This window comes from Cataglyphis hispanica, chromosome 18 (assembly GCF_021464435.1).
Source record: "Cataglyphis hispanica isolate Lineage 1 chromosome 18, ULB_Chis1_1.0, whole genome shotgun sequence".
Lineage (NCBI taxonomy): Eukaryota > Metazoa > Arthropoda > Insecta > Hymenoptera > Formicidae > Cataglyphis > Cataglyphis hispanica.
In genome coordinates, this window is record NC_065971.1 from 2,345,526 (window position 1) to 2,369,410 (window position 23,885).

Sequence of the window (23,885 nt, forward strand, 5' to 3'; positions counted from 1 at the left end):
GTAACATAAATAATATTCTATACGAGACTTTTATGGAAATTATTGTTGTTTGTGCAGTGGGCATGTATGTGTGCACATACATGTTTCCTCCTTGCAGCAGTCTAAAATATACAAATCTGTACACAACAAACGTGTATCTCATTATTCCAATTGAAATGTTGTACAAAGCTGTACACATAAGAGAGTTCAATCTTTAATAAAATTAGTTATAAAAGTGAAAACAAAACGCTACATATACAAATAGTAAAGTTCTTACAATCTAATTCTATGGCCGCAGTAATAACATTTTATATATTTGTGTACATATATATAATTTGTATGAAAAATGGTGTTAAAAGATTCGAGTGATGAAAAGTACAATTGTGAAATATGTAGCAATGGTATTAACTGTGATAAAGGTGCTTTGATCGATATAACATTAAGTATATATATTTTAGTAATAAATATAATAGTTTTTAGATATAGCGTAACAAGACTTTAGTCCATGAAATATCTCTTTTCTTTTTTTTTCTTCCTTGAAATGGTGAATGCTTATGTATTTTGCAGAATGAAGCGAAAAATTGCAATAATGTTTGCAATCGTTAATGTGAATCGACTATATTAATCGTCTACTCGTCGAGGTGCCATTAACTTTGTAAGTCGGGTGGTACCGTCGTGGGCGATTGCAACTGCAAGTGCATGAGCCTTCGAACAGGACCACCGATTATGTTCCCGGTCGGACCGGAACCACCGGCCTCGGCTTCCATACTTTCTCGCAAATTTGCCTCTACGGGATCCGCGCTGTTATCGTCATCATTCGCTACCGTATTCTCGTCTTTTACCATCTGCGATTGCAGTTGCGAGTCCAACAATCGCATATATTTATCCATATCACCGCCTTTGTCCTCGTCATCACCACCTAGCGATCCCTCTGAGCTGCCTTCGAACTCTCCCTCTCCTCCCGGAACAACTAAATCGAGAATGCCTCTCAATGTACTATCAAATACGTCCGCGTCAAAGTCTATTCGACCACCATCCTCCGCATCTTGCATGTCATTGTCCATCGATTGTTCTCTAGAATTAAAATCCACAATTGTTTATTTTCGACTAAATTACAAGTAAATCAGATACATTGGTTTGTTCTTCAAAATTATATCTATTCCTAAGATACATAGATGTTATACCCTAAGAAATGCACGCCATCAATGTCGCTGGTTTGATTGAGGAATGATTGCACCTTCTCTCGGAGACTTAAAGATTCTTGATCCAATTTTTTATCCTTAAAATTGCCCCACTGTTTGTTCAAGTATATATCTAATTGCTCTGGATCCACATTTAGCCAACTATCACTATCCGCGGGACTCAGCATAGTTTCATCTTGAGCTATGTATAAAAATAAAATATAAATATAAAATAAAATATAAATATAAAATAAAATTTAAACGTAGTAACAAATATACAATTTAACGTAATCGAGAAATTACTATGCTACTTTATAAGAAAGATCGCAATTTAAAATATAAATTTAAAGTAATAAATAACAAATTACCATGCATTTCAATGTCATTTGTTTGAATATTCTCCCATGCTTCTAAAACTTTTTGAGCATCACTTTCGTACAAATCTGAGATATTATCAAATAAAGTTGCATGCTTCAAGAAATACTCTTTTGCTGTAGACAACAGTTTCTCACGTTCCTGGCTACCTTCCAACAGATCTCTAAAATAACCGTTCGCTTCTAAACGTGCTAGGTAAGCATTGAAAGCTGGTTCATTCAGCTTTAATTTTTCTGCATCATCAGGAACGTTCAACTGTTCCTTGGTACGTTTTCTACGTTCCTCATTGGCCCGAGCTACTAGCATTTCTAAACCGCATGCTATCTTAACTCCGAGGACATGAGCATTGTATTTTGAGCAAGTTGCAGGTGGTATGTTCCAACCTGTTCTTGGATCACCGGTATAACGACAGTGTGTCACCATCGCGTACAAACACTTGGTCATTCTGACATTGACCATAGTTCGTTGTTCAGGTGGGAAATATCTCATGGCGCGACAAACCTAGAATATAAGATAGAAATATTTATAAATATATATGTAATATATAAAGTCGATTATATCAAATAATTTATTATATGTATATACCCTGCGTTCAAGTGGATCCGAATGACAAATAGTTCTAATCACTGGAGCTATGAGTCTTGGTTCTAGGCGAAGTATGGAGGCTGCTTTTTCTGGCAAGAATGCCCTAGCCTTATGTTTCCTCTTCTGAATTTCATCGGGATAAATGCCGATTCGCTTTTGCAACACAAGCTGCACCTTTTCAGACATCTTGGAGATATGTGGTTTGCCATTTATATTATTTAATAAATTAGGAAACGACGTTCCCCTCTCTCTGATAACATGAATATCGCCGTTATGAATGAACACACGATCCTGACACGTCTCAGGGCTGGCCCACAGCGGCAGCACATTAGCAGCTTCTATTAGAAGAAATTCTCCATCTGAGTCTACTACTCTGGCGATCAATCCATTGAAAACTTTGGTAAGCCTAAATATTAGGAATACTGTAAACCATTCGTCGCCTATATCCTCGTCGAAACGCAGATTCGCATATATATGAGGCAAGGTATGGTAATCTAATGAGAAATGATCAATTATTATAATTGATTAGTGATTTTTCTAAAAAAGAAAGAAAAAAAATGACAGTGATGAAATATTTACCTTCCTCCACTGCTGATCCTTCGAGAATTCTATTCAGTAACATCGCCTGCTTGGTTCTAGGACGGAAATTTAAGCTATCACCATGCCAGATATAATCGACGATGAACGGAGCAATCTCTTCATTATACTTAGCGATTTCTTCACTCAATTTCGCCTCCGTTATCGCGTCTGGGTCAGATGCGTAACAGAATTTTGGATAAAGGAAACACTCGAGAGTATCCTCCTCTTTGGCCTTGTGCGTGACCGCGATATTTGCCATTTTTTGGCGTGGCATTTGATTCTCGAATAAACGTCAGTTTATCCGCCAAAAACGCGCGTTCTTCTATGTCACTTCGTTCACCCAAGTCAACTCGGAATAGATCACCTCACAGCGCTCGGTTCCCATGGGCGTTCCTTGTGGATGACCGCATAGGTGATAAAAACGCGTGACTAAAGTTGTTTACTGCATTATTCAAGATACGCGACCATAACCTACGCGACCATCGAATTGATGCAGCTCAAGCACGCGCCATGACGCCCATGACATGACGCGCGAACCTAGTCTAACCTTCCGTAATCTAACCTTCACTTTCAGGGGATGCTGTCACATCGTGCTTGCGAATTTGCAAAATGCGTGCGATGGAATGCGATATGAAACGCATAAGTGAAGAGACGCATGCGGTTTTTCGCTGAGAAGGACGGGATGTGGATTGATGTAAATGAAGCTATCGTCGTGATGAGATCGTTAGCTTCAATGGACTCGACTTCTTGGATCGTACATTGTAATTGATACGGTAATTGCGAGTGAAATTTGCGGAACATGGCGATTATCAAAAACCACCCGGGCGGCCGATCATCGAGCTGTTTGCGAAAGTATCGGCTACTCTTCGTCTTTGGTATAACCGTATTGTGTGTCCAGATTTACCTACACACATTTTTTGGTCTGGACAATGATAGGAATAAATCCAACCGGCTGTCATCTGGGGAGGTAATTCTTACCTAACCTTTGTCTTGAAAGGAAATCTGTATATGCAATAATAATGAAAAATTTATTGATTTATATCACTACTTGATATTTTTTGATTAAATTGTAGGGTGGCTCTTCTCAACCTGAGGAAGATGAAGGCTTGCCAAAAGGTTTACGTCAACTAAAACTTCCACCTGACAAGCAGATAAATTTGAACAAACAAACACTGCAATCTCACTTAAGAAATCGCACTGCCCGAATTAAATTAGATCGTAAATCGTTAAATTTTATACCTATGTGCGAAGTTATGACCAGAGAAGCAGTGAGTGCCATAACGCGTGCTCAGAATCAAGCATGCAAACAACGCATTGTCAATGTGACGTGCCTTAGCCAGCAAGGTGTATTGTACCCGGAAAGAGTACAATCTTTATGTCCTCACTCTCCAGGTTTTATAGGCATGCCAAAGAACTTGGGCTGCTACAAAGATGATAAGACATTGAGAGTGCTTTCTGGTTATTATCACATTTTTAAAGGGAACAATACCCCGGAGCATTGCGCTTATATGTGTCTTCAATCGGGATTTCCATATGCTGGTACAGAATACTCGTTAGTGTCTCTGAAAATTTACAGCATATATATTGATACACTATGTAAACTTTTTAAAATACATCATATAAAATTGTATAATTTTAGAATTGAATGTTTTTGTGGAATGGAAGAACCATTGCAGACAAAACGGTTACCAGATTCTAGCTGTAATATGAAATGTTCCGGCAATCCAAAACAGACATGCGGTGGCTATTTAACTATTAATGTATATTGGACTGGAATTCGAAGTATGTAAATGCACAGAAATATACATAAATATCTATACACAAATAAATGAAATCTTTTTCTAACTTGGCAGGATTTAAACCTCAAGAGACAAGAAACTCAAGTTTAAGTCGTGAATCTGAACAACCTGTGCGAATAGCCTATCTGCTGACAGTGAATGGCAGGGCGAGTAGGCAAGTGAAACGGCTTATTAATGTCTTGTATCATCCCTCGCACTTATTCTATATTCATGTTGATGCGGTAAGTAGTGCAACAAATTCTATTTACATATTTAGATATATAAAAAATTGAGTTTTATATATATATATATATATATATATATATATATTATATTGTTTCCATTTATTTGATGAATTCGATGAATTATTATTTATTATAAATTTTTTAATTATAATTTTATATATTTATTTTTTATTTTAATTTCATTCTTAAATTCCTAGAGCTTTAATGATTTTTATAGATTGTTTCATTGTTATATATTGGGTGTAATACATTAACATACAATTGATATTGAATCTGATAAATAAATTATAATAATATTTCATGTATTTTTAGAGGCAAGATTATTTATATCGAGAAATGTTAGAACTGGAAAGATCATGTAAATTGAATAATATCAAAGTGGCAAAAGGAGAGGGTTTGCGACACGCGAGTATTTGGGGCGGCGCAAGTCTTTTGACGACATTTTTGAAATCGGCGCAACAGATGCTGGCACATCAGCAGCATTGGGATTTTCTTGTAAATCTTTCGGAATCTGATTTTCCCTTGAAAAACAATAGTCAATTGACGGAATTTCTTAGTTGGAATAAGAATATGAACTTTGCAAAGTCACATGGAAGGGAAGTTCAACGTTTTATATCGAAACAAGGTTTGGATAAAACTTTCGTCGAATGTGAGGCCCGCATGTGGCGAGTCGGCGATCGAAAATTGCCAGATGGTATGTGATTTTATATATATACATACATATATATATATATATATATATATATATATATATATATATATATATAAGCAGTTTTTCAGTTTTTTATACACATAGTAAAGAATTTTTTTATTTATAAAAATGTATATCATATATACATTAATTTAGCTATTTTTATAGGTATTCAAATTGACGGTGGTAGCGATTGGTTCGCTTTAAGTCGGGACTTTGTCGAGTACGTCGCAAATCCGAATCCCGATCTGTTGGTAAACGATCTGTTAAAACTGTTCAAGTATACCCTGTTGCCAGCTGAATCATTTTTACATATTGTCTTGAGAAACTCGCGATTTTGCAATACTTATATAGACAATAATCTGCATATGACTAATTGGAAAAGGAAGTTGGGTTGCAAGTGCCAATATAAGGCCGTAGTGGATTGGTGTGGATGCAGTCCAAATGATTTTAAACTCGAAGATTTTAATCGATTACAAAACACGGAGAATCGTAATATATTCTTTGCCCGTAAATTCGAACCTGTCATCGATCACAGAATTATCGACCGCGTGGAAGAATGGTTATATCCCGATAAAATGAATAAAACGGTCAGAGGTTTCGACATGTACTGGCAAAGTCTGTATCATCACGCAGATCTGAGTCCGCTACCGGATGATGCGTTACTAACGCTTTCATATTCTTTAGCAAGACTAACTTATCGTAAATTGAAGATGGATCATAAAAACGTTCGCTTATTAGAAAATACCGCGTATTTTCGCGAAAATCGATTCATTGGTGTATTAATCCTTGCAGAATGTAAGGATGAATCTTTCGACATATCTGCGATACGTAATAATCGAGTGAGACGCGTGGAAGCTTTAATTTCTGTGCGATATAATTTTCCTAGTAGATTAGGGTCAGGATTATGGTCGGGAAAGATACGGAGTCTCTCCGTTGGTACGGATTATGATCAAAAAGAACAAAAGTTTAGAAATTTGATGGGCAGCATAGGACCATATTCGAATCCGGTGTTAGCTTACGAATTTGATGCAAGTATTACAGTACCACAAAATATATCAGTTTTGTGGATTGATCCATATGGCCGCCTTGCCGATGTGAATCATATTTTGCTTGAGGAGATGACTTTGGTAATTATAACATTATTTTACAATTGAAACTTGATATTTTTTCTACTTTAATCTTATAGTATAATCTTGTGTGTAACTTTATTACATCTCTAGGTAGGACATCTTAAACCACAGCTGAATGAACAATTAGCCATTGGTACCTGGCGATTGTTGTTAATTGTTGATTCTCAATTAATAATAAAATTGAAATTTTTGGTAATTCCATTGTCTTATTGGAGGGCCAAAAAGATAGATTCGGAAAGACTCAAGGAAATAATAGACGGCCCAAGCACTATTTATCACATTACAGAGGAAATGAACAAAAGTTGGTCCAAAATAATGAAATCTGCGATGGCAAATGAGCAGATTAATACGTATAGTCAAAATAAAATCGATGAAGATCTCACTGATTGGTTAGATAAACTGGTATATGAGCATTACAAAATCGATGAAATATGTGATGCCAACGAGATTGGGACCGAATTGAAACTACAAAAGTGTGTCGATACGCATTGGAGCTCTCTGAGCCCTGATTTAAAGGCTGATATTCGTAATCTATGTCAAAACTATTAAGTAATTATTCTATCAACTACGTGCCATTTTCGCCGTTTTGAAACTTGTATGTGTGTATAAAGATTACAAAACGTCTTTAGATATTTTTATATCGACTAAACTATGTACATATAGTTCATATTTATAAGAAAAAATGTATATGTATATGTATATATATATACATATATATAAAATATGTGTACATATATATATATATATATATATATATATATATATATATATGTACATAACTTCTTTGGTATATATAATTAATAACTCCGTCTAATATTTTCACACATTAAAGGAATTATATTGATAAAAGATGGGTATCATTCTTTTCATTCCATAACTCTTAGGATTTATTCAATATTTATTAAAGAGTTATTAAGATTTATTAAATATTAATTTATTAAATCTTAATGTACACATATATTGTGTACATTAAGAGGAAGAGATCATAAAAACTTTATTTGATATATTAAAATATAGATTAAATATTTCATATGATATTTATGATAAGTAAAACATAAATATATTTATAGCAATATTTTGTAAATATTTTTCAATATTTTATTTCTCGATAAATATTTTTATGATAAATCTTTATGATTTGTTAAATCTAAGGTTACAAAAATATATTTATAAAATATTTTGATAAATATTTATAAAATATTCAAATAATTATTATAAATATTTTGTACATATTTTATAATTATTGTGTACTGTCTGGGAATTCAACTTCTTATAACTCGAAATCTATGTCATTTAGCACCACGCTATGCATGATAATAAATTTTACTTTTTTTCTTGAAAACTATCGATTTTACGAAAAAAATAAAAAAGTTTCTAAAGGAATCAAGCTTTTTGTATAGTTTTAGATGATTATATTTTGATCTATTGAAATGTTCTAATAAAAAATTGAATAAGGATTGGTAATTTCATCCTCTCATAACGATACAAGAAAATTAAAAAAATATTAATAAATCTTCTTTTTATTAGTGGAAAATGTCTACCAAATTTCATTTTTTAAACTTTTCTAAAATTTGAGAAAAAAAATATAAAAATCTAATTTTTACCTCCTCTTTTGAAGAAGTATAAAACACTTCAGGGAGGAATATAGGAATATATATTTATATATATATATATATATATATATATATATATATATATATATATATATATTAAAAAACTTCCCTTAATTTTCGATAAAGAATCATCTAAAATTTTTTGCACTTATTTAGAATCACTCTGTAAATAAATGATTCCAAACATCTGAATTTAAACAACATGGCGTAGCCAATCAAATAAATGCACGCCGAATCTCGTCCGAAGTCGCCTCGCAAGTCGATCTGATTAGTTTTTAATCCATGCACAAAACCATGAAGTGGAATATCTGCGCGATCGCGTTGACATCTAGGAAGTTTATCGTAAGATGTCGGGGGATGTTTTGTGTGACGAGCCGCTGGTATGCTCGCGGACGACGAAATGACTTGCTTGTCGTGGCGCACGTCTGCTAAATTCCGGCCTAAATTAAATCCCAAAGTGTTGTAAGCATCACGGCCGCCGGTAGCATCGAGCCACGTCCTCCAGTCGTCTGTCGCCGTCGACGCCGAAACGGAAAGAACAGTGGAGACGGGAGCCAAACACGAAGGCGCGAGGACTGTGCCAGTGTATGTGTGTGCGCGCGTACCACTGCCAGGACCTGAGGTACTCGGATCTCACACTTTTTATTTTTTTTTTCTTGTAAACTGAGCAAGTGATCGAATTGAATTATTTGCCGAGTAGATAGGTAGATAGATATAGATAGAGAAACAGACAGAGAGGGACAAAGAAAAAAAAAAAAAAAGACAGGGAGAAGAATTGCGTGGGGACACGTGGTGACAGTTTGAAATCTCAGCTGGAATGGGAGCCAAGGCAAGCACCGTGGCACAATCCGCTGGTGGCAACGGTCAGTCCTCCACTGGGACCAATGAGACCACAATGCAGGGTTTCTCCATGCTCCGTTCCCTGCCTGGCGGTGTGGGCATGCTGCAGCATCAGCATCAGCAGGCTAATCAGTCGCAGAACACACGTGTGTCCGGGGACAGTAGACAGCGTGCACGCTCTTTGAGCTCCGTTCCCGATCTCTCCTCCACCGAGCAGGCCGGTCTCTCTACCTCGGTCGGGGTTGGAGTCGCAGGGGTTGGAGTTGGACCCCTTGGCCTGCCGCAATTGATCCCGGATTCCGACGACACGGATGAGGAGAGTGGTCGCGTTTACGCCGCTCATAGCTTGCCTTCGCACATTTGGTCCCTTAACGGTAAGATCATGGACTTATCTAAACACTTCATTTGTACCCTCATCTGTTTACCTACGAGCCTCAGAAGCTATCTGCTTTCAGGTTATAATTGCTCAAAATTTCTTTATTGCGTATACATTTTACACAGAGTATATGTAAATTTATCCTACGTTGCGAGATGCGTGCTGAGAGAATTAACATACATATCATTATTCTATCCTTTTTGTCATCGCATAAATCGTCGCGAGCATTCTTCTGAGCATTCTGCTCTTGAAGAGAGAGACAGAGCGAATGATATTGCTGAAATAGAAATATTCGCCTTTCAACTTTCGGCTAATCGTCGCATTTCTGTCTACGCGTGTATCGATTCGTAACGGCAGGATTGTTTAGATAAGACGACGAGTCACGATTGCGTACGGCACATTTCAAAAGTCATTCGGTGCAATCGGGAAACGTCAATCCGTCTATAACCTAATTGCGAGCTGGCGCCGCGTGAAGGGGCAAGAGGTTATGTCGCCGAGGAAATTTTGCGGGGACGGAGTTGGTTGCGCGGACGATGATTCGCGGGTGGGACAGGAGGTGGAGGGGGGAGGAGGGGGCGGCGTTTGTTTTGACGCGTGGTTGCCGGGGTGGTTGGCCCGGTAACCGCGTACCACAATCGATGACCGGGCTTGGGGCCGCGCAAAAGCGACCTGGGTGAACCGCTGGCCTGAACGATAAATATCGGAAAAATTGTAGACGAGAAAAGACGGTGGAAAAGGTCGTCGAAAAGGTCGTCGGCGCGAAGAGAGAGAGAAAGAAAAGATGCGTCTCGGGAGAGGATCGCCGCGCGGGATAGCGGGTCACGGCTGAGGTTATGTTGGGTCTATTATGGGAATTATAGTGAGCTCGTGTTTGAACGAGCACGAAGCTGAGGCCGTAGTCCCGGTGAATCGAGTGAGAAGGGTCTTTTACGGTATTACATGCTTTTTCATTTCTAAACACATTGTTTTACATTTTCGCCACAACCTTGTACCTCTTCCCTATCTTCCCCCTCCTCTCTTTCTCTCTTTTTATCTCTCTCTCTCTCGTTCGTCATCGTTGACACTTCTCTCCGTTTTTTTCTGAGATTCTTCGCCTGTGTTCAAGGTCTAAAGTGTCCTGTATGCTCCAAGTTTATCCTACCGGATGATATAGAATGTCACCTGGTCATGTGCCTGACCAAGCCAAGGCTCAGTTACAATGGTATGCTACCAAATGTGATAAAAATGTAATTACTTGGTAAAGGCAATAAATTCTATTCTTTACATGTTTACTGTTTATCAATCAGCAAATCATTATTTTGAAAGCAAAGTTTTTATTTCATACATATTTAATATATTTAATATTTATTGTTATATTTAACATACTTAATGTAGCATACTTAATCTAATCTATTTAATATATATTTTATTAATAATTGTTTGGAAAGTAATGAATTATCTTGTTACTTGTTTGTATGACAGAGGATGTGCTAACAGATGGTAAGGGTGAATGTGTCATTTGCCTTGAGGAGTTACAATCTGGTGATCTTATAGCTCGCTTGCCCTGTCTCTGTATATATCACAAAAAGTATGTATCATGATGAAATTTATCTATTATTTTTTTCTCATTTCTTGCTGACAAAAATTTTATCAGTAATAAAGATTTATTTATTTATTTGTGATTGCTTCAAAAATTGTAATAAGAAAAATATATAATATTACTAAATTACAAAAATGTTATTAGTTTTTAAATATTAAAGATATAAAATTAAATTAAAATAAAAAATTAATTATTTGCATAATTAATTAAATAATATATCACATTGTTATTTATATATGATAGGATATATGTATAATACAAAGTTTGTGTTACAAAGATGTGTCTTTCTTTTAGTTGCATTGATAAGTGGTTTCAAGTAAATCGTAGCTGCCCCGAACATCCTGGAGATTGATTCGTACCTGTTGAACTTAGCGGAGCACAGTGGAACAAGATGCTGGCCCAGAGGACATTTACCTCAATGGGATTGAAATGGCAAGAAATGGCAGAAATTTAAAAAAAAAGAAGCTAGTCAAGGTGGCTGCTAGTCCGCAATGGTGATTGATGCGTGCGGTGAATTGTTCGACTGAACGAGACTCGCTCATCAAATCGAACACATAAAAAACACAAATGTTTAATTCAATCCTCAACTTTACTATTAAGCGGGGAACTTAAATAACAAAAAAATCGCCATAGGATTCAACGATACACACACAATGCTATTACCTATACGTATCTATAATTAATCTATTATTGCTCTATCGCTTACTATCAATTGTACCATATTTATAAATTTTACTTAGTTTTACATCTTGAACTCGATTTAGCGCTTAAGCAGGACGATCTTTGTTATTATTGATCATGATTTTTTCTTTTCTTAATCTTTTTACGTTTTTTTTCTTTTTTTTTGGAAAAAGGGGACAGAACGAATCTTAGTCAAGGAGACCTGCATAGGAGCAGGTAAGCTCTACCTTAGATAAGTTAGTTATACTTTTATTGATTTTAGTATCGAGACGATGTATCGTAATTTTCGTTGTCTGTTGGGGGGGATGAGTGTTAGAAAGGATATTTTTGATACTTTCATAAAAGGGAGAGCCAGAATGTATAAGAGTTTCGAGCGCCGGAGATGACGTTAATGCTGTTGATGCTGTAGTAACAATAAAGGTTCTGATTTAACCTTCCTTACTGAGATTCATACTAATGTGATAATCTCTTTTGTTGTTATTAGAGAGAATTGACAAGCTCCGTGTGTTATTGAGATGTACAGTCTATTGTCGATTACACTGAGGATTACCTACTATATAATTAATCTCTTTTGTATATGAATAAGGATTGACATAACCCAGCAGGAGTAGTTTTTGTAATACGAACAATCAAAGTTTATCATTGTTCCGGTAATATACAAACCGTATATGTGGTTCGGCTCGGACTTGTATTACGTGAGGTTAAAATGAAAATTAATAAAGCAATGTGTGAAAAGACATAAGAAAAAAATGGGAACAGTGCAGTGAACAAAAAGAGCTAAACATAAATTACGTTAATAAAATTGAATGCATATAAAAGTATGAGTGCGAGTGTGCATGTATGTATGTATCTGTATATGTACATACAAACATGTATACATATATATATATATACTTTCGTGTCTTTTCTCTCGATTGCAATTATTTAAACATGTTAGAAATTTTTTAACCGTTTTTAACAAGATTAAAAATGGATATGTTTTGAAATCAAGGAAGTTGAACTGCAAATGACGTTTAAAAAGAATATTTATTTATATACATATATCGGCTCTTAAGATATATTAATATTGAAAAATGTTGTATTTATATTCAAGAGAAAGACGAGAGATGCCTAAAATCTTTTGTATATATATGTATGCATGTATATATATATGTATATGAACATACATATTTATGTACCTTTTTTAAACTACGAGAGGTAAGTGATTGTAGAAACGATAGGTCCGATAAAGAAATAAAGAAAGAGGAAGAAAAAAAACATGTAAAGAACTCGGAATAAAATTATGAGAACATCAATAAAATAGCGATAACATGTTGCAAGGAAATTTTCTTTGCATTTCGTTATACTGATCGAGGCGTGGATTGTCATTTATCGATTTTACGATATGTAAGGTTTGTTATATATGCCGATTATATACAAAGACAGAATGCGAGAAAGAAAATCGAGGGTAACGCGCAGTGAGACGAGAAGAAACGCAAATAGATCGCGTATCTTATAGCACGCACGACAGGTTCACAGGAAAAGGATGGAACCATGCATTGTATGTATGTACATGTAGTTTTACACGTGTTCGCCTCTCTCTCGTTCCTGTGGTGATATTCCGTATTGTGTTGAAATGAGTCTGTTCGTCTTATAATTATTATTGTACCTTGTACTTTTTTTCTGTATTAAAAAATAAAAAAGGTATATATTTTGAGGTTTGAAAGAATAAGGTAAGCGGGAACAAACCAAATGCAAGAAGTGCAGCTGAAACGAAGAAAGTCAAAATAATAACTCATCTGTCGGTCTTTAAAAAAAAAAAGAAAAAAAAACTGACAAAATAATAACAAATTCATGCGAGATTTTATTTTTTGATTACTTGAGATACGTAAAATGTTCCACACCCACCAGCTTATTTTAGTAAAAATTTTAAATGTTTGATATACATATAAATTATATAAAATTGTACTAAAAGTAAATGCCATTTAAAATTATTTATAAATTTCATTACAGATTTCATATTTTTTTTTTCAAATTGCTAGAGAAATTTTTAACTTTTTATTACTTATCAATTATGTACATATATGCGGACATTTTTTTTTTTATAACAAAATCGAAGAATCTAAAAAAAAAAGATTTTTGGGACATCTTGAAGCCAATTCAATATCATATAGTTATATTCTTTAAGATGTACGGTACGGAATTCCTCTATCCCAGAGGGCTCTATAACAATAACGATCTGATAATATTATTACGAAATAAATCGCGAGCCCAAAAATGCGTAACTTCTAGTTCCGTAGAATAAAGAAATCACGAAAGACGGGGAGGAAGTCTAAACTCGCAAGATTGTAATTGTGAATACACAGGTTGTATTGAAACATTTGTAACATGTATAAACACTATATTGACTTAAATATATAGTTTATAAGCTATGTTCGCGCGCGCGCGAATTTACACAATATAATTTTAGAAGCTGCTTTTTTATGTGCGAGCAGCAGCACGATGAATCGTGCCTATCGCGATAAATTACGGGTAAATATTTTGGAAAATTGTAATATACACGAGACGACATGTGCTCCGTACAATTAAGTTTTGGCGAAGCTAACGTCGATTTTTTTCTTATCTTCGAAATTGGATCAATTTTTTTTTTACATTTTTCGTATTGAATTTAATTAAAAATATATATTATGTTTAGAGTAAAATTTTCTTATAATTTATAAAAGAATAAAATTTGATCCTTTATTCGCGCATATAACTCGAACATAAACACGAAAACCCCTTAATTTTAAGTTTTACTATTATAATAATCTGAGAATTTTATTTAAATACTTATTTTAATTTAACTAAAAATTTTCTTGCTACATTTTACTCGTTATGTAAATATATATAAGATATACATATCTCATATATTTAGATGAATCATTGTGTAGAAATATTTTTTATCTAATAGCCTTTCCTTATCGACTGTCATAGAAAACTCAATCTGACTTTCTTTTGACCTGTCTTTACATAAGTGATTCAACAGTATATGAAAGGACTATATCCACTGTAAGTGCATCTAAGGCTAACATAATTTATGAATAGCACAATTTTAACTTAGAACTTAGCTTCTACTACTTCTTCAAATCAATCATTATATCAACATTAAACTGATATGCGATATATGGTAGAAAGGAAAGAATCGATCTCTATAAAATTTAAAATAATAATTAATTTATAGTTGTACTAAAAATTAAAAAACTTTTTATCGAATAATTTTAATGGGATAAATATATACATATTTATTTATTAACAAAAATCCAAAATTATTTAAGGGGCCATACCATTTTTGAATCATCAAAAAATGAATACATTTTCTAGATTTTTTGCAGCGTAACGATTTGATAAAATCTTTTTTTTACAATATCAATATAATATTATTAAGTACCTAAATAAAAATTTACAGCTTAAAAAAAATTCTTTTTTAAGTTATGCGAATATTTGCAGAGCTTCTCCAATTTTAGATAGCTGCACAACGTTCTGTTATCATATCCGAAATAAAAAAATACAAATTTTTTTAATTAAACATGTTAATAGCTATCTGTTATCTAAACGTTTTTTCAAAATTAAAAAAAATAAAAAATAGCGGCACGTTGAAAAAGTTTCGTTTTTCTTTTAATTTATCTTCTTTTGTTTTAAAACAAAAAAATATTAGGGAATCAACTAAGAAAGACTTCGTTAACAAACGTGGAATCTTATTAGGAACTCGCATGCATAATTTAATGTCAATTCGTCGAACGTAGCCCAAGTTTTCATGTACACTGTGCATGAAAATATAAATCTGCAAATATTTCGTATAATTTCAAAAAAAAATTTTTTTAAGCTAAAAATTTTTATTTAAGTATTTATAATAATATTGTATTAATATTTAAAAAAAAATAAAACATTTTTATCAAGTCATTGCGTTGAAAAAATCTAGAAATAATGTACTCATTTTTCGAAAATTCAAACAAGTATGCCATGTCTTAGCGCCACATGCTTAATCTTTTACGAAATCTTTTACAAGTTCAGAATTAAAGAAAAATCATTTTGAATAATTTTTATCGTAACCAGGATTTAAATTTACCTATATGTAAATGCCTTAAATTTAATCATCATACTTGAAACTTTGACGTTTATATTTCCTTTTTTTATATGTTACCCCACTCGAATCTACAATAATACTACACGTTTTGTGTTTTCTTATATTTGAAATTAACATAATAAACACTTTCGAATCTAGACATTCATGCATCATGACTGTTAGTTAAAGAAAAATCAAAAATAATTTTATTAATATTTAGTACTGATGTGTATACACAATCTCTATTTCTCTCTCTCTCTCTCTCTCTCTCTTTCGCTTCCTCTCTCTTTGTGATTTATACTTTTTATTTCTATATTTATTTTTTTTCATAGATGTGATTCATGTTTGTGCATCTCCCACTTTTTCCTGAATAGGAATACGTAATTAGTTACCGGCGATTTCGTTTCTTATCGCGTCCTATGTGCAAGCTCATAAGGAACGCATAGGGATTGAATTGGCTGCGACGCGGCGCAGTGGTGGAGGGCTGACTGGTGGTTGGTCGATGGCGGCTTGGGAAGAGGTTTTTGAGGTTATATCGAGGATCGTCCGGCGAGGATCGGGGATCGGGTTTCTAATTGCGGGTGATACGCGCGGGCGACCATAGGTCGGCACTTTGGCAGACACGTTTCGTCGTCGCGAGCGAAGAGACGTGTACTGTATCCGATTGTCTCGAGTGACACACAGCCACAGCCAGTTGTAGCGACAACAACAGCAGCAGCAACCCACCGTTGACGTGAATTTGACATTCACGCGTTTAATACGTACGGTAAAGTGGACTCGATGTCGATAACATGTCGGCTACAAACGACATTAGGACGACGCGGATGCACAGGATGGCCCGTCGGGCCGTTTGACGATTATTTATGAATTCACGGAGGGGTTTGAAAAGAAGGTGTCCACGGTACAACAACATGGTGAAGGAGAAGGCGAATTCGATCCGCATCTACGATTCCGAGGGCTATAGACGTAGAGCTGCCTGCATCTGCGTCAAAAACGATCTCGAGGACGAGGTAAGCCAGTCAGCAGATGGCAGCTCCCGATATTTTTGCCGGCACGTGTATCGTGTCCCCTCGTGTTCTCGAGAGCGAATTATGTTTTCTCGCAAAATACAGCCGATTATCTGGCTGTACTTATCAGCTGATTGAGCTGGACTATCATCGAGATCGACGAGTACGCGAATTCTCTTTTATAGTTTTTTATTGTTATTCTTTTTCCCTGTGAATTGCAGGTACTATTAGTTACATCTAGTCGAAGACCCGACAGTTGGATAGTACCAGGCGGCGGTGTAGAACCTGAGGAGGAACCATCTGTCACGGCTCTTCGCGAGGTCCGGGAAGAGGCTGGCGTTCTAGGACAATTAGGCCGTTGCCTTGGAACATTTGAGGTTATAACTCGTGATGTATGCCATACAAACAGATGTTACATTATGCTCTATCAATGGGAGCTTTCCAGCGAGAAACACATAAACACAAAATTATATGATTAGCTGTCAAATAGAAAAATATCAGACTCTAAAAAATTCTCTATTTAATAGGCAATTGCGTGACATTGCATGATTTTTATAGCTGAACTAGCTGTACTAGTTCACAGTTTATCTTTTTCTCTCCATGAATGATCGATGGAGGAATGATAAGCTCTGAACTAGTGCAGTCAGTTTTGTATTTTCTTGCTGGAAAGCTCTCAATATCATAATGTCCTTTTTTATTACATGCACTGCGTTTTACGCATCAATCATATATCATAATCTTGTGTCGTGTTCGATATAAACGCGCGGATTTTCCTTTACAGAACACAGAACACAAACACAGAACAGAAGTGTGGGTTATGCGAGTGACCGAGGAATTGCCAGAGTGGGAAGACTCGCGTGCTATCGGTCGAAAGAGAAAATGGTTCACCATACCAGAGGCCCTGCTGCAACTTGGCCAGCACAAGCCCGTCCAACGTTCTTACTTGCACAGCCTCCACAATACTAATCCTCGACATAATCCCACATCTCAGCTGTCCAACCATTCGCACTCCACGATGGCATCTATCGAGCTAATGAATAACTCTAGTAACAATTCACGTTTAAGTGAACACAGCTAATATCGTCGTGAATCATCCATTTCTATCGAAAATTTGATTGCCATGAAGTCTCGCTGTTATTCCTCTTTTCTCCCCTTAAGGGAATTTCACGATAACAACTTATTCTCTGCTGTGTTTTATACATATAAATTTATATTACCTATTCTTATCTTTATTATCTTGATATTATTCTTAGGTTAATTATTACTATTATTATTATTATTGTATTATGTTTACTTATATAGATTGTTGATGATAAATTGTTTCATAAAGAAACACTTTTTTTTTTTATAGACAGGTTCTCATTTCTGATGTAATTTTTTATTGAATGTGCGAGAAGAATAATTAAGTCAATGGTTTCATTATTATATTTAGTGTTTATGCCTAATATATACGTAGAATGTCATACACGTGATCCTTTTCCATGCATCGCATATCCTGGATACACAGTTGTGCGAATATCTTTGTAACTTTTTCTACATTTTCTCAAGAGGCAAAGACAGAAAAAGTTATGTACTTGTTAGCATACAGATGATAAATTATGTACTTTGTATATTAACTTCTTGAATAAATTTTGTAATGATTTCTGCAAAGTATATAAAGAAAAAGCGCGCATGCAAAGATATCGCTTTCCACCTTTTATAAAATTTTAATAAAAATACCAATGTTTTGCTATTTGAGTTATTTTAAATATAATACAATTATATAATGTAACATTAAGTTTATATAGATTCGTGGGAGTTCTTTCGTTTTTTATATATTAAAATATATGTTTTAATATATTAAAAACATATTCGAAAAACAAAATTACTTTCCCCTCAATGCAATATAATTTTCACTTTAAATGAAACAAGTACAAATAGAACAAACTTTTTTTTAGCTCTATTTTTGTACTTTCTTATATTTATTAATTTTTTTAAAGCTATATATTCGTCCCCCCCCTCCCTTCCAAATATTTAATTCCAAGGGAATTAAAAAAAAATAATAATGTAGAGTGCGTTCAAATATCTTACTTGTAGGTTAGAATAATTTTACCTCAATCAAATTTTTGAACGCACTCTTATATGGAATGCAATATGCAATGACAAGCATGCGCAAAAAAGCGAACGCTCACACGTGGTTGCAGCTTGTAGTCTCTAACATATAATGCTTTTTTCTTTAATTTCTTTAATAATAATCTAAGAAAGAAATAATATCGATAATAGATTCATCGTGATATTTCTTCAGGTGAATACATGTTTAATTTTGGAATATTTAGCTAATTATTGTAATTTATATTTTATAATCGACACTTTTTGTTAGGTTAGAATATATATTTGATGTAAACACATCAGCATTTTTAGCAAAAGAATAAATGAATTATTTCAACTATTTTATTAAGCAATTAAAATATTAGGAATTAAAATTATAAAATTCGCCCTTATAATTAAAGTTGTCTATCCGAGATGCCTATCTATTCTGAAGATATACCCGAGGAAATGGAGCAAGAACCGATGGAAGGTGTCGCGAACGAAGATGAAAGCAGCGAGAGCAGTGATAACGAATCCATGGAAAACGCGAACGAGAATCAGAAGGAGACTGAATCGAAGGTGTACCTTCCAGGACAAGGCTTAGAAGAAGGAGAGGAACTTGTTGCCGACAAGTCGGTGTACAGATTATTGCATCACGCGCAATCCGGTGCGCCATGTCTCAGCTTCGACATAATACCAGACGATTTAGGTAACTGCAGGGAGAGCTATCCTTTGACCATGTATATAGTTGCTGGGACACAAGCTGCCAAGACGCACGTCAATAATCTTCTTGTCATGAAAATGTCCAATTTACATGGTACTAGGCAGAGCTCCGAGGATTCAGAAAGCGAATCGAGTGATTCAGAAGATGAGAATGACGAACGTAGACCAGTTATGAATGTTGCGCCTATAAAACATCAAGGATGTGTTAACAGAGTGAGGTATTTTAGACAGAATTTTTTTTTACAAAGACGTGAGAAAAATATATAGAGACATTTTCATAATTTGTACCTTTTGTAGATGTACAAAACTTGGTGAAACAAAACTAGCTGCTAGTTGGAGCGAATTGGGACGCGTAAATATTTGGAATTTGCAAGAGCAACTAAATGCAATTGAAAATCCCAGCCTACTAACTGCATATCGTAACAAGTGTGACAAAAGAGATGGAGGTATTAGGCCACTGTATACATTCAAAGGCCATCTCTCTGAAGGATTCGGTCTCGATTGGTGCTGTACCGAACCAGGTACTCTGGCATCTGGCGATTGCAAAGGTAACATACATATATGGCGAATCGACAGTACTGGTGCATCCTGGCATGTAGATCAAAGGCCGTACAATTCGCATGCCCCGCACAGTGTGGAAGATTTGCAATGGTCGCCAAATGAAAAGAATGTACTGGCATCGTGTTCAGTAGATAAAAGGTTGTATATATATTCTTTCTATAAATTATATTTCTGATATATTTTCTATATCTTATAAATTATATCATAAAGATTAATTTATTTCTTATATAACAGCATAAAAATTTGGGATACTCGAGCGAGTCCACAGAATGCGTGCATGTTGACGGCGTCTGGTGCTCATACAGCCGATATCAATGTTATCTCATGGAATCCTAAAGAAACTCAGTTTATTATATCAGGAGGTGACGACGGATTACTTTGTGTATGGGATTTACGACAGTTTGGAGCTAATGCTGCAAGCCCAGTTGCTACTTTCAAGCAACATGTCGCACCAGTTACCACTGTGGAATGGCATCCAACAGAAGCCACGGTATTCGCTTCCGGCGGAGCCGACGATGTAGTCGCTCAATGGGATTTGTCAGTGGAAGTAGATCATACAGAGGAACCACAGGACACTGAATTGGCCAAATTGCCGCCGCAACTGTTATTCATACATCAAGGTCAATCTGATATCAAAGAATTACACTGGCATCCGCAATGTCCAGGAACTATGATATCGACTGCACATTCAGGTTTTAATATATTCCGTACAATTAGCATATAAATAAATATTTCTTTGAAAATAATAATGGAGATAAATATTTATATAAAAACTCTGGCAATATATTATGTAAAATATATCTTTATAAATTTCTTGTTTTAGTCAGTTTTTTTTTTTTCCTTAAAACTTATCTGATTTTTTAATTATAATAATCAAAATTTTATATGCAAATTTGGATAAAAATTGCGAAATTATTCGTTTGTGTTAAAATATTATTTTCGTAAAATATATATTTATGAAAACATTATGGATTACTTTTATTTATTAATAATAAGGACAATAGGTGCCTTATGGTGGGCCTACCGTGCGGACAATTCCAAGGATTTTGCATTTGTGTCATTTGCATTATCAATTTGTGCATCTCACTGGTGTTTAGAGCTGTGCCGATCATTACCGCACTTCGACATGCTCTGGATGCCAACATTTGTCTAACACGACTAGGACGATATATATGCTTCTCCTTATTTTCATTACCTGCTTCTCTTATAAGAAATACTAATTCTTCTATATCCTCTTGACCAAATTGCCAATGACCACTAACAGGCATTCCTACTAATTCTATTTTCTTGCCAGATTCAGCTAAAACAATTATTATAATAACATTTCAGAGAGAGAGAGAATAAAATTGCAATAACATTTAATCAACATAACATTTTACATTTCATTAAGTTTTTCACAGTAGAATAATCAAATTAATTATAAATTCTCATATATGTATGTACCTTGCTCATTGATATTGAAGGTAAATCCGTTATCTTCAAACGTTTGTTGATGCTCTATGACTATTGTTTCATTCAATGTGGAGAAATTCAATGGTTTTGGCATGATGAGTTTTTGGGTTTTCAGCTTTGTTTCATTACTGAGCTTCTCGAAACGAAATTTTTCGTCAGTAGCATGCTGATCAATAATAAATAAATCGTCCTCTAAACGAGCTATTATAAAACCGAGATTAAACTGACCTATGACTTCCATCTAAAAAATTGTTAGGTTCAAAACACAAATGTACAACGTGTTTTTTTAATATTAATATATAGTATGGATGTATGTGTGTGTGTGTATATATATGTGTGTGTGTGTATATGTGTGTGTGTTGTGTGTGTGTGTGTGTGTATGTGTATATATATATGTTACTAACTTTGCCAAACGAATCTTTGGTCAATTCTCTTTGCAATTCTTTTTCAGCTTCATCTTGATTGGCCTCCATTTGTATTCTATATTTTATTCTTTTTTCTGTATTGACAGATGTTCTAATAATATTTTCTTTTTCTTTTAATTTTTCTTTAATCTTTGTAAAGCTTATCACCATTTCTACATCTATAGGTTTTTTCATTGATTTAATCTGAATATAATCATTTTTTGCTGTGTGCAGTATTGAAGGTGATACTTGCAATCTTTTTGCTGGCGGATGAGCATAGTTAGATGAAACTGTCCTTTTCAAACCAAGTTTTAACTCTGTTAAAGGCTTGGCTATAAAATTTCCTTGCAATTTATCCCATTTTGTCGTTAAACTAAATTTTAATGTTGCTAATATGAGACGTTCTTGCGTGAAAAATATCGTCCTCTTATCGGGAGTAACATTAACGTCGGCGCATTGTCGATTTAACTTGATATTTAAAAAAACAAACGGATATTGCTTATTATTGTACTTGTGATACACATTGTTCACCAGTTTGCTGACTTTTGTGAGATCGCATGGCCGACCGTTCACGTAAAAAAATTGTCGATCGGGCGAGGAACGTCCGATCGCGTGATCACAAGTGCTCACATAACATTCCCAATCGAAGTCTATTGTAATGTCGTTAGGCAAATTATATTCTTGCAATATTGTTTCGTCTGGAGGTTGTAATTCAAGTTTAATTATCCCATCTAAAGACTTTTTGCCAAACACCGAATTTATATTATCCAACACACTGTCTGTATTTCTTGTGGCTACTATAAAATGAGGAGACTTGCTCGTTATTAGATTGGAACATACAATCTTAATATTGGTAGACACTAAGCAGTAACTGTACAAGACTTGAATTGTGCGTGCATACTCCTTCTTTAGATTTTTTTGAAACTCTTTTGCTCTTACAGGTAGATTTTTGAATATATTCTTTATATGTACTGTGGTTCCTTTTTCTCTAGCATATGGTTCTTTTTTCAAAAGTGTGCCATTTTTATCAAATTCCAATTTGAACCCATGTTCACTGGTCGAATGCCTGGTGACAATACTCAATTCAGACAAGGCACATAATGAACTCAATGCTTCACCACGGAAACCAAATGTGTTTACTTCAGTTAAGTCTGTGAATTCCCGCAACTTTGATGTATGATGTTTCAAGCCTGTAAATAAAGAAAGAGAAAGAAAAATTATTTTTTTACTTAAGAGATAAATAAAAACTAAATAGAAGACACAAATGTTTCTCAAACAAAATATTTTGTAATTTTTGTTTATATGTGAGAATCTAAAAGGATTACTATTATTAATTATTATTTTATTGACAAATTACTTACCTAAGCCTTCAAAGTCCTGTTCTAAAACACCACTACCGTTATCATTAACACTAATGCAGGTTTTACCATAATCAATAAGTTTAACATCAATCACCGTGGCATTACTGTCCAAACTATTCTCCACCAATTCTTTAACAGCAATTGCAAGATCGAATACTACCTAGGGAGATATTTATATAATATGATTTCAATTCCTTCTATGACAAGAGAAATTTATTTTTAACAAATTTGTGTTTACAAACTTAACCTTACCTGACCGGAACAAATATGATGAATAGTTTCTTTATTTATAGCTTCTATCTTTTTCGACTTTTCCGTTGTTGCGACAGGTTCGTCCATTGTTCCGTTCTTTTAATTCACATTATATTCAAATCGATGTTAATAATTCTAACAATTTTTTTATAGTATTCTGTGCAGTTATTCGATCTGTATTTACCGACATAACCTTTTTCAACTGAATAAACGTATATACCCTGTTAGCCTCTTTGATAATTGGGAATTTTTTTTTTACGAATCGTTCAGTGGTTGATTGGTAATGTCTAGTACCGTATTCAAAAATGTTTGGTAGTTTCCCGGTTTTTTTTTAGAAAATCC

General features: G+C 34.5%; 6 protein-coding genes across 9 annotated transcripts; 4 read left to right on the forward strand and 2 right to left on the reverse strand.

Moving 5' to 3' along the window:
* Nucleotides 1-614: 614 nt before the first annotated feature.
* Nucleotides 615-3,194, reverse strand: LOC126856345 (protein ecdysoneless). The gene is made up of 5 exons (XM_050604770.1): nucleotides 2,700-3,194; nucleotides 2,121-2,614; nucleotides 1,529-2,036; nucleotides 1,164-1,362; nucleotides 615-1,053 (listed from the first exon to the last, which is right to left on the reverse strand). Exons 1-5 carry the CDS (start codon nucleotides 2,971-2,973, stop codon nucleotides 627-629), a joined length of 1,902 nt encoding a protein of 633 aa, XP_050460727.1. The 5' UTR covers nucleotides 2,974-3,194; the 3' UTR covers nucleotides 615-626.
* An 81-nt stretch (nucleotides 3,195-3,275) lies between these two features.
* On the forward strand, nucleotides 3,276-7,247 carry LOC126856342 (xylosyltransferase oxt). Its single transcript, XM_050604768.1, has 7 exons — nucleotides 3,276-3,666; nucleotides 3,773-4,251; nucleotides 4,339-4,481; nucleotides 4,553-4,719; nucleotides 5,035-5,416; nucleotides 5,582-6,543; nucleotides 6,637-7,247. Exons 1-7 carry the CDS (start codon nucleotides 3,499-3,501, stop codon nucleotides 7,093-7,095), a joined length of 2,760 nt encoding a protein of 919 aa, XP_050460725.1. The 5' UTR covers nucleotides 3,276-3,498; the 3' UTR covers nucleotides 7,096-7,247.
* A 1,232-nt stretch (nucleotides 7,248-8,479) lies between these two features.
* Nucleotides 8,480-13,465, forward strand: LOC126856349 (E3 ubiquitin-protein ligase ZNRF1). The gene is made up of 5 exons (XM_050604777.1): nucleotides 8,480-8,781; nucleotides 8,860-9,373; nucleotides 10,481-10,576; nucleotides 10,837-10,942; nucleotides 11,249-13,465. Exons 2-5 carry the CDS (start codon nucleotides 8,977-8,979, stop codon nucleotides 11,304-11,306), a joined length of 657 nt encoding a protein of 218 aa, XP_050460734.1. The 5' UTR covers nucleotides 8,480-8,781; nucleotides 8,860-8,976; the 3' UTR covers nucleotides 11,307-13,465.
* A 2,521-nt stretch (nucleotides 13,466-15,986) lies between these two features.
* Nucleotides 15,987-18,494, forward strand: LOC126856350 (diphosphoinositol polyphosphate phosphohydrolase 1). Of its 2 annotated transcripts, none has more exons than XM_050604778.1 (3): nucleotides 15,987-16,726; nucleotides 16,945-17,115; nucleotides 17,505-18,494. In XM_050604778.1, the coding sequence occupies exons 1-3, from the start codon at nucleotides 16,580-16,582 to the stop codon at nucleotides 17,799-17,801; spliced, it is 615 nt and encodes a 204-aa protein (XP_050460735.1). In that variant the 5' UTR covers nucleotides 15,987-16,579; the 3' UTR covers nucleotides 17,802-18,494. The 2 variants fall into 2 exon arrangements, with proteins under 2 accessions (XP_050460735.1, XP_050460736.1); XM_050604779.1 differs by having other exon boundaries at nucleotides 16,034-16,726; nucleotides 16,945-17,100.
* Nucleotides 18,495-18,869: 375 nt separating this feature from the next.
* On the forward strand, nucleotides 18,870-20,887 carry LOC126856353 (glutamate-rich WD repeat-containing protein 1). Of its 3 annotated transcripts, none has more exons than XM_050604782.1 (4): nucleotides 18,870-19,007; nucleotides 19,213-19,731; nucleotides 19,811-20,212; nucleotides 20,309-20,887. In XM_050604782.1, exons 2-4 carry the CDS (start codon nucleotides 19,226-19,228, stop codon nucleotides 20,796-20,798), a joined length of 1,398 nt encoding a protein of 465 aa, XP_050460739.1. In that variant the 5' UTR covers nucleotides 18,870-19,007; nucleotides 19,213-19,225; the 3' UTR covers nucleotides 20,799-20,887. The 3 variants fall into 3 exon arrangements, with proteins under 3 accessions (XP_050460739.1, XP_050460738.1, XP_050460740.1); XM_050604781.1 differs by having other exon boundaries at nucleotides 18,883-19,007; nucleotides 19,226-19,731; XM_050604783.1 differs by having other exon boundaries at nucleotides 18,883-19,007; nucleotides 19,245-19,731.
* Nucleotides 20,888-21,007: 120 nt separating this feature from the next.
* Nucleotides 21,008-23,773, reverse strand: LOC126856351 (mismatch repair endonuclease PMS2). Its single transcript, XM_050604780.1, has 5 exons — nucleotides 23,544-23,773; nucleotides 23,292-23,451; nucleotides 21,931-23,120; nucleotides 21,518-21,767; nucleotides 21,008-21,374 (listed from the first exon to the last, which is right to left on the reverse strand). Exons 1-5 carry the CDS (start codon nucleotides 23,628-23,630, stop codon nucleotides 21,040-21,042), a joined length of 2,022 nt encoding a protein of 673 aa, XP_050460737.1. The 5' UTR covers nucleotides 23,631-23,773; the 3' UTR covers nucleotides 21,008-21,039.
* Nucleotides 23,774-23,885: the final 112 nt, after the last annotated feature.

Excerpts from the sequence above, each read along its gene's own strand:
- LOC126856345 (XM_050604770.1), bottom strand. The coding sequence starts at position 2,973 with ATGCCACGCCAAAAAATGGCAAATATCGCGGTCACGCACAAGGCCAAA. Across the intron at positions 1,363-1,528 it reads AAATGACATTGAAATGCATG|CTCAAGATGAAACTATGCTG; the intron begins GTAATTTGTTAT and ends TTTTATACATAG. Across the intron at positions 1,054-1,163 it reads GATGGCGTGCATTTCTTAGG|AGAACAATCGATGGACAATG; the intron begins GTATAACATCTA and ends TTTTAATTCTAG.
- LOC126856342 (XM_050604768.1), top strand. The coding sequence starts at position 3,499 with ATGGCGATTATCAAAAACCACCCGGGCGGCCGATCATCGAGCTGTTTG. Across the intron at positions 4,482-4,552 it reads ATATTGGACTGGAATTCGAA|GATTTAAACCTCAAGAGACA; the intron begins GTATGTAAATGC and ends CTAACTTGGCAG. Across the intron at positions 4,720-5,034 it reads TCTATATTCATGTTGATGCG|AGGCAAGATTATTTATATCG; the intron begins GTAAGTAGTGCA and ends ATGTATTTTTAG.
- LOC126856349 (XM_050604777.1), top strand. The coding sequence starts at position 8,977 with ATGGGAGCCAAGGCAAGCACCGTGGCACAATCCGCTGGTGGCAACGGT. Across the intron at positions 10,577-10,836 it reads GCCAAGGCTCAGTTACAATG|AGGATGTGCTAACAGATGGT; the intron begins GTATGCTACCAA and ends TTTGTATGACAG. Across the intron at positions 10,943-11,248 it reads CTCTGTATATATCACAAAAA|TTGCATTGATAAGTGGTTTC; the intron begins GTATGTATCATG and ends TCTTTCTTTTAG.
- LOC126856350 (XM_050604778.1), top strand. The coding sequence starts at position 16,580 with ATGAATTCACGGAGGGGTTTGAAAAGAAGGTGTCCACGGTACAACAAC. Across the intron at positions 16,727-16,944 it reads AAAACGATCTCGAGGACGAG|GTACTATTAGTTACATCTAG; the intron begins GTAAGCCAGTCA and ends TGTGAATTGCAG. Across the intron at positions 17,116-17,504 it reads TTGAGGTTATAACTCGTGAT|AACACAGAACACAAACACAG; the intron begins GTATGCCATACA and ends TTTCCTTTACAG.
- LOC126856353 (XM_050604782.1), top strand. The coding sequence starts at position 19,226 with ATGCCTATCTATTCTGAAGATATACCCGAGGAAATGGAGCAAGAACCG. Across the intron at positions 19,732-19,810 it reads GGATGTGTTAACAGAGTGAG|ATGTACAAAACTTGGTGAAA; the intron begins GTATTTTAGACA and ends TACCTTTTGTAG. Across the intron at positions 20,213-20,308 it reads TCGTGTTCAGTAGATAAAAG|CATAAAAATTTGGGATACTC; the intron begins GTTGTATATATA and ends CTTATATAACAG.
- LOC126856351 (XM_050604780.1), bottom strand. The coding sequence starts at position 23,630 with ATGGACGAACCTGTCGCAACAACGGAAAAGTCGAAAAAGATAGAAGCT. Across the intron at positions 23,121-23,291 it reads ACAGGACTTTGAAGGCTTAG|GCTTGAAACATCATACATCA; the intron begins GTAAGTAATTTG and ends CTTTATTTACAG. Across the intron at positions 21,768-21,930 it reads CCAAAGATTCGTTTGGCAAA|ATGGAAGTCATAGGTCAGTT; the intron begins GTTAGTAACATA and ends ACAATTTTTTAG.